General features: G+C 49.9%; 3 protein-coding genes across 3 annotated transcripts in view; all 3 read left to right on the forward strand.

Annotated features, from left to right (window-relative positions):
• The first annotated feature begins 273 nt into the window (after positions 1-273).
• Positions 274-2,467, forward strand: leng9 (leukocyte receptor cluster (LRC) member 9). Its single transcript, XM_072567527.1, has 2 exons — positions 274-408; positions 1,517-2,467. Exon 2 carries the CDS (start codon positions 1,541-1,543, stop codon positions 2,357-2,359), a length of 819 nt encoding a protein of 272 aa, XP_072423628.1. The 5' UTR covers positions 274-408; positions 1,517-1,540; the 3' UTR covers positions 2,360-2,467.
• A 5,277-nt stretch (positions 2,468-7,744) lies between these two features.
• LOC140472832 (uncharacterized) lies at positions 7,745-10,944 on the forward strand. The gene is made up of 2 exons (XM_072567528.1): positions 7,745-9,960; positions 10,519-10,944. The coding sequence occupies exon 1, from the start codon at positions 7,784-7,786 to the stop codon at positions 9,152-9,154; it is 1,371 nt and encodes a 456-aa protein (XP_072423629.1). The 5' UTR covers positions 7,745-7,783; the 3' UTR covers positions 9,155-9,960; positions 10,519-10,944.
• Positions 10,945-11,652: 708 nt separating this feature from the next.
• Positions 11,653-14,970, forward strand: part of LOC140472830 (leukocyte receptor cluster member 8 homolog) — a 35,618-nt gene continuing 32,300 nt past the window's right edge. Inside the window, exon 1 of the mRNA XM_072567526.1 lies at positions 11,653-11,977. Coding sequence (XP_072423627.1) covers positions 11,756-11,977 — 222 coding nt within the window. The 5' untranslated portion in view covers positions 11,653-11,755. The remainder of the gene's footprint in view (positions 11,978-14,970) is intronic.

A 14,970-nucleotide genomic window follows, 5' to 3' on the forward strand; every position in this document is an offset into this window, starting at 1 on the left:
CACTGACCATCCGACAGTGCCCACTCCCTCAGCACTGACCCTCCAACAGTGCCCACTCCCTCAGCACTGACCCTCCGACAGTGCCCCCTCCCTCAGCACTGACCCTCCGACAGTGCCCCCCTCCCTCAGCACTGACCCTCCGACAGTGCCCACTCCCTCAGCACTGACCCTCCGTCGGTTCCCACTCCCATCCTGTAGCTCAGCTCGGAGTATAACCTATGACCGGTTTTGGATCGGGATCACTGGGTTAATGAAGGGCTTTTGCCCGAAACGTCGATTTCGAAGCTATTTGGATGCTGCCTGAACTGCTGTGCTCTTCCAGCACCACTAATCCAGAATAATATTTACGTCTCCCTGCCCATCCCCCATCACTTCCGCATTCAACATTGCTGTCTTTGGGAGCAGCAGGTAGGATTCCCTCGGCCTGGGGAAGTGAGAGAGAGAGAGTGGGGCAGGGTGGTCTGACAGAGAGAGAGAGGAGGGGGGCTGGTCTGAGAGAGAGAGAGAGGCTGGGAGAGAGGGAGAGATAGTGAGGGGGACAGAGCGAGAGAGAGAGGGAGAGACTGGGACAGAGACAGAGGAGTGTCGGAGAGTGTAAGGGTGTGTGAGAGAGAGAGAGAGAGACAGAAAGAGAGAGACTCTGTGAGCGTGAGGAGGGTCTGAGAGCGTGAGAGAGAGTGAGAAAGACCGAGAGTGTGAGGGAGTCTGTGAGTGAGAGAGAGAGGTTATGTGTGTGTGTGTGTGTGTGAGAGAGAAGCTCTGAGAGAGAGAGGTCTGAGAGAGAGAGAAAGCAAGGGAGTCTGTGAGTGAGGGAGGGAGGGTCTGTGTGTGGGAGAGAGGAAGAGAGGGAGGGTCAGAGAGAGAGAGAAAGCGAGGGAGTGTGTGAGTGAGGGAGGGAGGGTCAGAGAGAGAGAGAGACAGCGAGGGAGTGTGTAAGTGAGGGAGGGAGGGTCTGTGTGTGTGAGAGAGGGAGGGTCAGAGAGAGAGAGACAGCGAGGGAGTGTGTAAGTGAGGGAGGGAGGGTCTGTGTGTGGGAGAGGGTCTGAGAGAGAGGGAGAAGGAAGGTGTCTGTGTGTGTGTGTGTGAGAGAGAGAGATGGTCTGAGCGATGGAGAGAAAGAGAGAGCGTCTGAGAGAGAGAGAGTAGGAGAGAGAGAGGATTTGGAAGAAAGACAGCGGGTCAGAGAGAGAGAGAAATAAGAGGGTCTGTGTGTGTGTGCGCGGTTTAGTGTGAGAGAGTGTGTGTGTGCGCGTGGGCAAGAGAGAGGGAGAGTGTATGTGTGTGCACTTGTGGTTTAGAGAGAGAGTGTGAATGTGTGAGAGAGAGAGAGGGTCTGAGAGAGTGAGAGTGACAGAGAGTGAGAGGTAGAGGAAGAGGGAGTTAGTGAGAGAGAGAGAGGGTAATATGAGGCTGTGCCCTGTGGGTGTGTGTGCCCCGCGTGTGCCCCGCTCTGTAACCTGCCTTGCCCCCACCTCTCTGTGCTTGTGTCTCCCCCCCCCCCCCCCCCCCCCTGTAGCCCCGGGCACTGCTGCTGCTCCAGATGGCAGATGGCACCCGGCAGGAGGGGCATCAGCCCCGAGGGAACTCCGTCTCTGGCCATGTGTGCACTTTCCACCTGCGGGGACGCTGTGCGTTCGGGGATCGCTGTTGGAACCAGCACCCGGCCCACGGCGGCATCGAGGGCTCGGCGAGCGGGGCGGAGATACCGGGCTCAGCGAGAGGGGCGGAGATACCAGCCACGGCGAGCGAGACAGAGATACCAGCCACGGTGAGCGAGACAGAGATACCCGACCGGGGCACGATGAGGGGGACAGAGATACTGGGCACGGCGAGCGAGACAGAGATACTGGGCACGGCGAGCGAGACAGAGATAGCCGACCGGGGCACGATGAGGGGGACAGAGATCCTGGGCACGGCGAGCGAGACAGAGATACTGGGCACGGCGAGCGAGACAGAGATACCAGGATGCCCAGGAGGGGCGGAGGTGCCACGACAGGAGGGCAAGAAGGCCCCAATGCGAACAGCGGGCATGGTGATCTCCCGCATTCGCTGGGACCCGGAGCTGCGGCCCGCAGATTTCGCGGTGGGCTACCACGACCGCTTCCTGGGCACAGTGGAGCAGCCCTTTGAGCTGTTCACCTGGGGAGAGCTGGCGGAGGCTGAGCTGGGGGCCTTGGCCATCCCCCAGCACCGCATCCAGTACTTCAAGCACCGCGGGCGCGTGGTGTGGGACCGGGCCGCCCGCCTGGACCACGTCTTCGGCTCCACCGGGGGGCGCCGCACCATCCGGGAGCTCCTGGCCGACCACCAAGATGGCATCCAAGATGGCCGCTGCAACCCGGACGTCAATCCGGGCTGATGGAGGGGGAGGGGCTGTTTTGGGAGGACTGGGCTGGCAGGGGGAGGAAGGGCTGATGGGTTTGTCTCTGTGTACAAGAATAAAAATAAAGCCAGTGCTCTCTGACAACCTCCCCCCCCCCCCCCCCGTGTCTCTCGCGATTTGAATCGAACCATCGCCCCCTTGACGTTCAATGGCGTTACCGTCACTGAATCCCCCCTCCCCCCTCCCCCCAATCCCCACTATCAACATCCTGGGGTTTCCCATTGAGAGAGAATCTAACCATCGCCCCCTTGATGTTCAATGGTGTTACCGTCACTGAATCCCCCCTCCCCCCACTATCAACATCCTGGGGGTTCCCATTGAGAGAGAATCTAACCATCGCCCCCTTGACGTTCAATGGTGTTACCGTCACTGAATCCCCCCCTCACCCCCCCCACTATCAACATCCTGGGGGTTCCCATTGAGAGAGAATCTAACCATCGCCCCCTTGATGTTCAATGGTGTTACCGTCACTGAATCCCCCCCCTCCCCCCACTATCAACATCCTTGGGGTTCCCATTGAGAGAGAATCTAACCATCGCCCCCTTGACGTTCAATGGTGTTACCGTCACTGAATCCCCCCTCCCCCCCCCCCCCACTATCAACATCCTGGGGGTTCCCACTGAGGGAGAATCTAACCACGGGAGGAGAGATCAGGTCCTTTGGCCCATCTAACTCGCTCCTTCGCGTTCCCCTTGTTAACTGGAAGGAGTCTCCAGTCTTGTTGACGACCCTTCAGTGTTGGATGGATCGACCGACTCCCTCACCACCCCCACCCCCCCCAAACCCCAGCTCGCTGGCCGACGACATTTCTCCTGGTCGGGAAGAGGGAGCGAGTTCTCCCCTTGACACTCAGGGTTCGGCCCCGGGTTCCCGTGCCCTTTCCCATGCCACAGCGTGAGTAAAACGCAGAGGCCACATCGTAAATCATGGGTAATTAACACGGCCAATCCCCCACCCTAACCTGCACATCCCTGAGCACTATGGGTAATTTAGCACAGCCAATCCCCACCCCAACGCGCACATCCCTGGGCACTATGGGTAATTAACACGGCCAATCCCCCACCCTAACCTGCACATCCCTGAGCACTATGGGTAATTTAGCACAGCCAATCCCCCACCCTAACCCGCACATCCCTGAGCACTATGGGTAATTTAGCACGGCCAATCCCCACCCTAACCTGCACATCCCTGAGCACTATGGGTAATTTAGCACGGCCAATCCCCCACCCTAACCCGCACATCCCTGGGCACTATGGGTAATTTAGCACGGCCAATCCCCCACCCTAACCCCCACATCCCTGGGCACTATGGGTAATTTAGCACGGTCAATCCCCACCCTAACCCCCACATCCCTGGGCACTATGGGTAATTTAGCACGGCCAATCCCCACCCTAACCCACACATCCCTGGGCACTATGGGTAATTTAGCACGGCCAATCCCCCACCCTAACCCGCACATCCCTGGGCACTATGGGTAATTTAGCACGGCCAATCCCCCCCACCCTGGGCATGATGGGAAATTTAGAATGACCAATTCACCCTAACCTGCACATTTTTTGGACTGTGGGAGGAAACCGGAGCGCCCGGAGGAATGTGCAAACTCCCACCCAGACAGTTACCCTGAGGCTGGAATCGAACCTGGGACCCTGGTGCTGTGAGGCAGCAGTGCTCACCACTGAGCCACCGCACCACCCCCCCCCCCCCCACTACTGGTTACTCGTGTCTGTACTTAACAGGGTCCACACGGAAAGCGCTGGCAATTTGTGGAGCTTCTCTGTTCCATCCTTAACACAAGACACAAAACCGAAACCTAACCATTGAGGAAAATCACCTCAGACTTTCACATTTGTTCCTTAAAGTCAAGGAGGAGTTACACTTTAATTAAAAAAATATGGAAGAGAGAGTGTAAAGATGGATCTGGATACAATATTAGAGTCATTACCACATCAACCGCGTTACCCTCGGAGATAGTCACGTGAGTTCTGCAGTCGTACAGTCTTAGACGCGGATAGAAGTTAAAGGGAGGTAGTCCCACCTGCCAGCACCCAGCCCATATCCCTCCAAACCCTTCCTATTCATATACCCTTCCAGATGCCTCTTAAATGTTGCAACTGCACCACTTCCTCTGGCAGCTCATTCCATACCCGTACCACCCTCTGGGTGAAAAAGTTGCCCCTTAGGTCTCTTTTATATCTTTCCCCTCACACCCTAAACCTATGCCCCTCTAGTTCTGGACTCCCCCACTCCAGGGAAAAGACTTAGCCTATTTAACCTGTCCGTGCCTGTCATAATTTTGTAAACCTCTATAAGGTCACCCCTCAGCCTCCGACGCTCCAGGGAAAACAGCCCCGGCCTGTTCAGCCTCTCCCTGTAGCTCAGAGCCTCCAACCCTGGCAACGTCCTTGTAAATCTTTTCTGAACCCTTTCAAGTTTCACAACATCTTTCCGATAGGAAGGAGACCAGAATTGCACACAATATTCCAACAGTGGCCTATCCAATGTCCTGTACAGCCACAACATGACCCCCCAACTCCTGTACTCAATACTCTGACCAATAATGGAAAGCATACCAAACGCCTTCTTCACTATCCTATCTACCTGAGACTCCACTTTCAAGGAGCTATGAACCTGCACTCCAAGGTCTCTTTGTTCAGCAACACTCCCTAGGACCTTACCATTAAGTGTATAAGTCCTGCTAAGATTTGCTTTCCCAAAATGCAGCACCTCGCATTTATCTGAATTAAACTCCATCTGCCACTTCTCAGCCCATTGGCCCATCTGGTCCAGATCCTGTTGTAATCTGAGGTAACCCTCTTCGCTGTCCACTACACCTCCAATTTTGGTGTCATCTGCAAACTTACTAACTGTCCCTCTTACGCTCGCGTCCAAATCATTTATGTAAATGACAAAAAGTAGAGGGGCCCAGCACCGATCCTTGTGGCACTCCATTGGTCACAGGCCTCCAGTCTGAAAAACAACCCACCACCACCCTCTGTCTTCTACCTTTGAGCCAGTTCTGTATCCAAATGGCTCGTTCTCCCTGTATTCCATGAGATCTAACCTTGCTACTCAGTGTCCCATGGGGAACCTTGTCGAACGCCTTTCTGAAGTCCATGTAGATCACATCTACTGCTCTGCCCAAATCAATCCTCGTTGTTACTTCTTCAAAACTCTAAGTTCTTTTCCCCTGGGGTGGGGGGAGTCTCGAACTGGGGGGGGGGGGGAGCTTAGGTTTCACAGGAGAGGGAACCCTAGGGGTAACGCAGAGGGTGTTGCGTGTGTAGAACGAGGAAGTGGTGGGGGCTGGTACAATGACAATATTGAAAAGGATTGGGGGGTGGGGTGGAAACGTGGGATAGGGAGGGGGTTAGAGGGAGATGGGCCAAGTGCTGGGAAACGGGGGGGTACTGGATTGGGTTAGGATAGCTGGGCGAGTTGGACCGAATGGCGTGTTTCCGCGCTGCGTATCTGTACAGCTCAGGCCTGTTGGGGCAGGAGTAAATGGGGAAGGGGAGCTGCAGATAAGACGGACCGTGAGTCAGGATTGGGGGTGGGTTGGGGGGGTGGGGGGGGGGGGGGGGAGGTTGGGGAGTGAGGACGATGGTCAGTCAACAGGAAGACGGGATGCGGTTGGTGGTTGGGAGGGCTGGAAGGGAAGGGAGACCGTCTGGAGGACGCGACCGGGACGAAGACAAGGAATTGACCCTCCAGCGCGCGGCCGGTTTGCCATCATGGCCGCGAAGGGGGGGGGGGGGGGAGGCTAAGCTTGGCCAAGTTGGAACGGGAGCGGTGGGAGGAAGGGGAGCAAAAACGAGAGGCGAAGGGGAGGGCGGGGCACCCTTTCGCTCCCTTTCCCGTTGGGCCCAAACCTTCCGGACGTGCGGTGTCCCCTGCCCCCACCCCCCCCCCCCCCCCATTTCCTGAGGGCCATGCAGGTACAGCAGGCAGTGAAGAACGCTAATAGCAAGCTGGAGGAGAAAGCGAGGACTGCAGATGCTGGAGTATCAGAGCTGAAAAATGTGTTGCTGGAAAAGCGCAGCAGGTCAGGCAGCATCCAAGGAGCAGGAGAATCGACGTTTCGGGCATGAGCCCTTCTTCGGGAATGAGGAGGGTGTGTCCAGCAGGCTAAGATAAAAGGGAGGGAGGAGGGACTTGGGGGAGGGGCGTTGGGAATGCCATAGGTGGAGGGAGGTCAAGGTGAGGGTGATAGGCCAGAGTGGGGGTGGGGGCGGAGAGGTCAGGAAGAAGATTGCAGGTTAGGAAGGCGGTGCTGATGTGGTTGGAGGAAGCGAGGGAGTGAGTGAGGGACTGAGGGTGTGAGGGACGGAGGGAGTGAGGGAGGTGGAGGATGGGGATGGAAGAAGTGAGGGATGGAGGAAGTGAGGGATGGGGGTGGAGGGACTGAGGGTGGGAGTGAGGGACGGAGGGAGTGAGGGGTGGAGGATGGGGGTGGAGGGAAGGAGTGAGGGAGGGAGGGAGTGAGGGAGGTGGAGGATGGGGATGGAAGAAGGGAGTGAGGGACGGAGGAAGTGAGGGATGGGGATGGAGGGAGTGAGGGGTGGGAGTGAGGGGTGGGGATGGAGGGAGTGAGGGTGGGAGTGAGGGACGGAGGGAGTGAGGGATGGGGATGGAGGGAGTGAGGGATGGGGATGGAGGGAGTGAGGGTGGGAGTGAGGGTGGGAGTGAGGGACGGGGATGGAGGGAGTGAGGGTGGGAGTGAGGGACGGGGACGGAGGGAGTGAGGGTGGGAGTGAGGGATGGAGGGAGTGAGGGTGGGAGTGAGGGATGGGGATGGAGGGAGTGAGGGTGGGAGTGAGGGACAGAGGGAGTGAGGGTGGGAGTGAGGGATGGGGATGGAGGGAGTGAGGGATGGAGGGAGTGAGGGTGGGAGTGAGGGATGGGGATGGAGGGAGTGAGGGATGGGGATGGAGGGAGTGAGGGTGGGAGTGAGGGACGGGGATGGAGGGAGTGAGGGATGGAGGGAGTGAGGGACGGGGATGGAGGGAGTGAGGGTGGGAGTGAGGGATGGGGATGGAGGGAGTGAGGGTGGGAGTGAGGGATGGAGGGAGTGAGGGTGGGAGTGAGGGGTGGGGATGGAGGGAGTGAGGGTGGGAGTGAGGATGGAGGGAGTGAGGGTGGGAGTGAGGGACGGGGACGGAGGGAGTGAGGGTGGGAGTGAGGGATGGAGGGAGTGAGGGTGGGAGTGAGGGATGGGGATGGAGGGAGTGAGGGTGGGAGTGAGGGGTGGGGATGGAGGGAGTGAGGGTGGGAGTGAGGGATGGAGGGAGTGAGGGTGGGAGTGAGGGATGGGGATGGAGGGAGTGAGGGTGGGAGTGAGGGACAGAGGGAGTGAGGGAGGGAGCTTTCCGAGTGGAGAGGACGGAGCAGTGGAAGTGGACGATGTGTCCCGGTGCAGGGGCCTGCACCGATACAATCACCAGTGTCATGGCGGGAGGGTTGGGGAACAGTACTGGGGGTAGGTTGGAAGATGGACTGAATGGCCACATTGTGTCCCTCCAAGCGGCTTCTTGGCTCAGGGGGAAAAGGATGGAGAGCTCGGCGATTGGCCGAAAGCCTGGAAGGCGGGACAAGAGCTGTTGCAAAGAGCAAAGAAGGCGTCGTCTTGGACCCCACCAGAGGGCCGCTTGCCTTGGGCTTGACGTGTATGCTCAAACCGTCAGGAAATATATAAATGACGGATTCATCCGCTGTACCCACAAGGTAGAGCAAAACGTCACCGCTTCACAACACAGTGTCATCCAGACTCTCAAAAACAATCACAACATTGTCATCAAACCAGCGGCTAAAGGAGGAGCCATTGTCCTTCAGAATAGAACAGATCACTGCAAGGAAGTGTACAGACAACTGAACAACCAGGAACACTGCAGGCAACTACCAGCTGATCCGACCAAAGAACACACCCGTGAATTAAACACACTGATCAGAACTTTGGATCCAGTCCTTCAGAGTTCCTCACACGCCCTCATCCTATGTACTTCTCATGTAGGCGACTTCTACTGCCTTCCAAAGGTACAGAAAGCCAACACACCAGAACGTCCCATTGTGTCGGGCAATGGGACCCTCTGTGAGAATCTCTCCGGCTGTGTGGAAGGCATCTTGAAACCTATTGTACAGGGGATCTCCAGCTTCTGTCGCGACACTACGGATTTCTTACAGAAACTCAGCACCCACGGACCAGTCGAACCGGGAACATTCTTCGTCACAACGGATGTTTCCGCACTCTACACCAGCATCCCCCACAAGGATGGCATCGCAGCAACAGCCTCAGTACTCAACACCAACAACTGCCAGTCTCCAAACACCATCCTACAACTCATCCGCTTTATCCTCGATCATAACGTCTTCATCTTTGACAAACAATTCTTCATCCCGACACATGGAACAGCCATGGGGACCAAATTTGCACCCCAATATGCCAACATTTTTATGCACAGGTTCGAACAAGACTTCTTCTCTATGCAGGATCTCCAACCAAAATTGTACACCAGGTACATTGATGACATTTTCTTCCTCTGGACCCATGGCAAGGAATCACTAATAAAACTACACAGTGACATCAACAAGTTTCATCCCACCATCAAACTCAACATGGACTACTCTCGACTATCTGTTTCATTCTTAGACGCATACATCTCCATCAAGGATGGACACCTCAGCACCACACTCTACCGCAAACCCACATACAACCTCACAAGGCTACACTTCTCTAGCTTCCACCCAAAACATATTAAAATAGCCATCCCGTATTGACAAGCCCTACGCACACACTGGATCTGCTCAGATGAGAAGGAATGTGACAGACACCTGGAAGTACTCAGGGATGCCCTCACAAGAACGGGGTACGATTCCTAACTCATCGACTGCCAGTTCCAATGTGCCACAGCAAGGAACCGTAATGACCTCCTCAGGAGACAGACACATGCTGCACCCGACAGGGTATCCTTTGTTGTTCAGTATTTCCCTGGAGCTGAAAAACTATGCCATGTTCTTCATGACCTGCAACACATTATCAATGAGGATGAGCACCTCACCAAGACCTTACCCACACCTCCACTACTTGTCTTTAAACAACCGCCAAACCTCAAACAGATTGTTGTTCGTAGCAAACTGCCCGGCTCTCAGGACAACTCCATACAACCCTGCCATGGTGGACGCTGCAAGACGTTTCCGAGTGTGGACATAGATACCACCATTACGTATGGGGACACCTCCCACCTTGTAGATGGCAGGTACTCATGTGACTCAGACAACGTTGTCAATCGCATAAGTTGCAGGCAACGGTGCCCGGAGGCATGGTACATTGGGGAAACTGAGCAAAGGTTATGACAATGGATGAATGGGCACCGCACAACAATCAACAGACAGGAGGGTTCCCTCCCAGTTGGGGAACACTTCAGTGGCCCAGGACATTCAGCCTCAGACCTTCGGGTGACCATCCTCCAAGGTGGACTTCGGGACAGGCAGCAGAGAAAAGTGGTCGAGCAGAGGCTGATAGCTAAGTTCGGTACCCATAGGGAGGACCTCAACCAGGACTTTGGGTTCATGTCACATTACAGGTGACCACCATTGTACTATACACACACACACACACACACACACAGGCTCTCTCTCTCACACACACTCCTACACACACACACACACACACACACAGGCACTCCTTTACACACACACACACAGACTCTCTCTCTCACACATACACAGGTACTCCTACACACACACACACACAGAATCTCTCTCTCTCATACACACAGACACTCCTACACACACACAGACTCTCTCTCTCACACACAGACACACACACATGCCCTTACAGACACACATACTCCCACACTCACACATGCACCCCCTCACAGACTTAAGACACTCTACACTCAATACACACACACACACACACTTTGTCACACTCACACTCACAACCCCCAACCCAGACAGACAGACAGACACACACACACACAGACAGACAAAGACCCACATGCACACATATATTTTGTGGGGGTGAATTTGTACTTGCAGAGTTACATTGTACTTTGCTCACAAACCGCGTGCATTCATGGAGAACTCTGAGCTCAAAAACTGCATGAATTTATGTCAAACTCCGTGATCTCACTTTTCAGATTGGAATCAATCTAACCATCATGGCGTAGACAGAGAACACAGGGGGGGCTAACACCTTCAACATATTCTGGACTAGCGATGCTGGAAGAGCACAGTGGTTCAGGCAGCATCGAAAGAGCTTCGAAACCGACGTTCCGGGCAAAAGCCCTTCATCCAGAACCTGGTTTCCAGCATCTGCAGTCATTGTTTTTTTTAAACCTTCAACATATTGTCCAGCTGTCACCCCTTGTTAACAGCTAACCTGAGAATGCAGCTTTTTATTATTAAAAAAAAGGTTTTGTGACTTGAACATGTAAGAAGTGGTATTCAAACAGATGAAAGATTCAACAGACAATCAATGCATTTTTCGATGTGTAATTTCAGTGATATCACACTGTAAGTTTTTGCAATAAATTATAGTCCTTGCAATGAAACCGGTTGGACTATAACCTGGTGTAGTGTGAGTTTTAACTTTGTACACCCCCCCCCCCCCCAACACCAACACCAACACCAACACCAACACCAACACCAACACCAACATTGCAAAGACCCATTGAGGACAGTGGGTGGGAACAGGCTGATGATGGACGTAAGGGAGAGGGAGGTGATTGGTGGGAGGACAGCGGGTGCGCACGTCCAATTGGTCCAAGGACTGCCCGTCGGAACGTCTCTAGGCCAATGGCAGCGAGGTGGAGGCGGGAGAAGGGGGAACGCCGCGGCGATGCTTCGCGTGCGGATTGGCGTGAGGCCCGACCAATCGCAATGGGAGGAGGGCGGGACAGAGGTGAGAAGGTGACGGGTATGGGAGGGAGGAGCGTCTGATTCGCCAAACGCATCTGGCTGAAGCCAACGGGATTGAGGCATGGGGGCGGTACAATTTAGAGATGACGCAACAAAGAAAGGACGGCTCCGATTGGAGGCGGGGTAAATGGACGGCCGGCAGGACCAATAGCACGATACAGGAGTAAATAAATTGGGCAAACGAGCCTGACAATGGGTGCCGAAAGAGGGTGAAAGGTCAATAGAGGATGACAGGCGTGAAGGAGAGCCAATCAGCCGTGGAAGGGCAAGGGGCGGGGAAACGACGAGGAGGAAATGAACAAGTAGGCGGGACAAAGGCGCGACGCGGGTTGCCACTGGAGAGGGCCGTTGAACGACGGGCCGCTGTGGCCAATCGAAGGACGGGAAGAGGGCGGAGCACAGAGAAGACTGGAGGTGGCCGCGGGAGGTCGTACGTGATGACGGGTTGAGAAGGATATGACGACCGCAGGGGGGCGGCGGTTGGGATTGACTGACGGGCCGGAGCCGACGCGGATTGGCGGGCGTCGCCGGAAGTGCAGAGGGGAGGCGCCGAAGGTGACGGTTGGAGCCGGCGCCATTTCGCGACCGAAGCAGAAAAATAGGAATAAAAACCGGGAGGAAACTTCCAGAAACAACCCGAGAGACAGAGAGAGAGAGAGAGAGAGAGAGAGAGAGAGAGTGAGTAATAAAACATATAACAGTGATATAAATAACCCGGGGGAGGGGGGAGAGAGAGATAATAAATATATCAGTAAATATTATATAAACAATCCAGAGAGAGACAGTGAGTGTGTGTAATAATAAATATATCAGTAAATATTATATAAACAATCCAGGGAGAGAGAGGGATACAGTGAGTGTGTGTAATAATAAATATATCAGTAAATATTATATAAACAATCCAGAGAGAGAGACAGTGAGTGTGTAATAATAAATATATCAGTAAATATTATATAAACAATCCAGAGAGAGACAGTGAGTGTGTGTAATAATAAATATATCTGTAAATATTATATAAACAATCCAGAGAGAGACAGTGAGTGTGTGTAATAATAAATATATCAGTAAATATTATATAAACAATCCAGGGAGAGAGAGAGACAGTGAGTGTGTAATAATAAATATATCAGTAAATATTATATAAACAATCCAGGGAGAGAGAGGGATACAGTGAGTGTGTGTAATAATAAATATATCAGTAAATATTATATAAACAATCCAGAGAGAGACAGTGAGTGTGTGTAATAATAAATATATCAGTAAATATTATATAAACAATCCAGGGAGAGAGAGAGACAGTGAGTGTGTAATAATAAATATATCAGTAAATATTATATAAACAATCCAGGGAGAGAGAGAGAGACAGTGAGTGTGTGTAATAATAAATATATCAGTAAATATTATATAAACAATCCAGAGAGAGACAGTGAGTGTGTGTAATAATAAATATATCAGTAAATATTATATAAACAATCCAGAGAGAGAGAGGGATACAGTGAGTGTGTGTAATAATAAATATATCAGTAAATATTATATAAACAATCCAGAGAGAGAGACAGTGAGTGTGTGTAATAATAAATATATCAGTAAATATTATATAAACAATCCAGAGAGAGAGACAGTGAGTGTGTGTGATAATAAATATATCAGTAAATATTATATAAACAATCCAGAGAGAGAGACAGTGAGTGTGTGTAATAATAAATATATCAGTAAATATTATATAAACAATCCAGAGAGAGAGACAGTGAGTGTGTGTAATAATAAATATATCAGTAAATATTATATAAACAATCCAGAGAGAGAGACAGTGAGTGTGTGTAATAATAAATATATCAGTAAATATTATATAAACAATCCAGAGAGAGAGAGGGATACAGTGAGTGTGTGTAATAATAAATATATCAGTAAATATTATATAAACAATCCAGAGAGAGAGAGAGAGACAGTGAGTGTGTAATAATAAATATATCAGTAAATATTATATAAACAATCCAGAGAGAGACAGTGAGTGTGTGTAATAATAAATATATCAGTAAATATTATATAAACAATCCAGAGAGAGAGAGAGAGACAGTGAGTGTGTAATAATAAATATATCAGTAAATATTATATAAACAATCCAGAGAGAGACAGTGAGTGTGTGTAATAATAAATATATCAGTAAATATTATATAAACAATCCAGAGAGAGAGAGAGAGACAGTGAGTGTGTGTAATAATAAATATATCAGTAAATATTATATAAACAATCCTGAGAGAGACAGTGAGTGTGTGTAATAATAAATATATCAGTAAATATTATATAAACAATCCAGAGAGAGACAGTGAGTGTGTGTAATAATAAATATATCAGTAAATATTATATAAACAATCCAGAGAGAGAGACAGTGAGTGTGTAATAATAAATATATCAGTAAATATTATATAAACAATCCAGAGAGAGAGACAGTGAGTGTGTGTAATAATAAATATATCAGTAAATATTATATAAACAATCCAGAGAGAGAGAGAGAGACAGTGAGTGTGTGTGATAATAAATATATCAGTAAATATTATATAAACAATCCTGAGAGAGACAGTGAGTGTGTAATAATAAATATATCAGTAAATATTATATAAACAATCCAGAGAGAGAGACAGTGAGTGTGTGTAATAATAAATATATCAGTAAATATTATATAAACAATCCAGAGAGAGAGAGACAGTGAGTGTGTAATAATAAATATATCAGTAAATATTATATAAACAATCCAGAGAGAGAGAGACAGTGAGTGTGTGTAATAATAAATATATCAGTAAATATTATATAAACAATCCAGAGAGAGAGACAGTGAGTGTGTGTAATAATAAATATATCAGTAAATATTATATAAACAATCCTGAGAGAGACAGTGAGTGTGTGTAATAATAAATATATCAGTAAATATTATATAAACAATCCAGAGAGAGAGACAGTGAGTGTGTGTAATAATAAATATATCAGTAAATATTATATAAACAATCCAGAGAGAGAGAGAGAGACAGTGAGTGTGTAATAATAAATATATCAGTAAATATTATATAAACAATCCAGAGAGAGAGAGACAGTGAGTGTGTGTAATAATAAATATATCAGTAAATATTATATAAACAATCCAGAGAGAGAGAGAGACAGTGAGTGTGTGTAATAATAAATATATCAGTAAATATTATATAAACAATCCAGAGAGAGAGACAGTGAGTGTGTGTAATAATAAATATATCAGTAAATATTATATAAACAATCCAGAGAGAGAGAGAGAGAGAGACAGTGAGTGTGTGTGATAATAAATATATCAGTAAATATTATATAAACAATCCAGAGAGAGAGACAGAGAGTGTGTGTAATAATAAATATATCAGTAAATATTATATAAACAATCCAGAGAGAGAGACAGTGAGTGTGTGAGATAATAAATATATCAGTAAATATTATATAAACAATCCAGAGAGAGAGAGAGAGAGAGACAGTGAGTGTGTGTGATAATAAATATATCAGTAAATATTATATAAACAATCCAGAGAGAGAGACAGAGAGTGTGTGTAATAATAAATATATCAGTAAATATTATATAAACAATCCAGAGAGAGACAGTGAGTGTGTGTAATAATAAATATATCAGTAAATATTATATAAACAATCCAGAGAGA

This window comes from Chiloscyllium punctatum, unplaced genomic scaffold, assembly GCF_047496795.1.
Source record: "Chiloscyllium punctatum isolate Juve2018m unplaced genomic scaffold, sChiPun1.3 scaffold_461, whole genome shotgun sequence".
NCBI lineage: Eukaryota > Metazoa > Chordata > Chondrichthyes > Orectolobiformes > Hemiscylliidae > Chiloscyllium > Chiloscyllium punctatum.

Excerpts from the sequence above, each read along its gene's own strand:
- leng9 (XM_072567527.1), top strand. The coding sequence starts at position 1,541 with ATGGCAGATGGCACCCGGCAGGAGGGGCATCAGCCCCGAGGGAACTCC.
- LOC140472832 (XM_072567528.1), top strand. The coding sequence starts at position 7,784 with ATGTGTCCCGGTGCAGGGGCCTGCACCGATACAATCACCAGTGTCATG.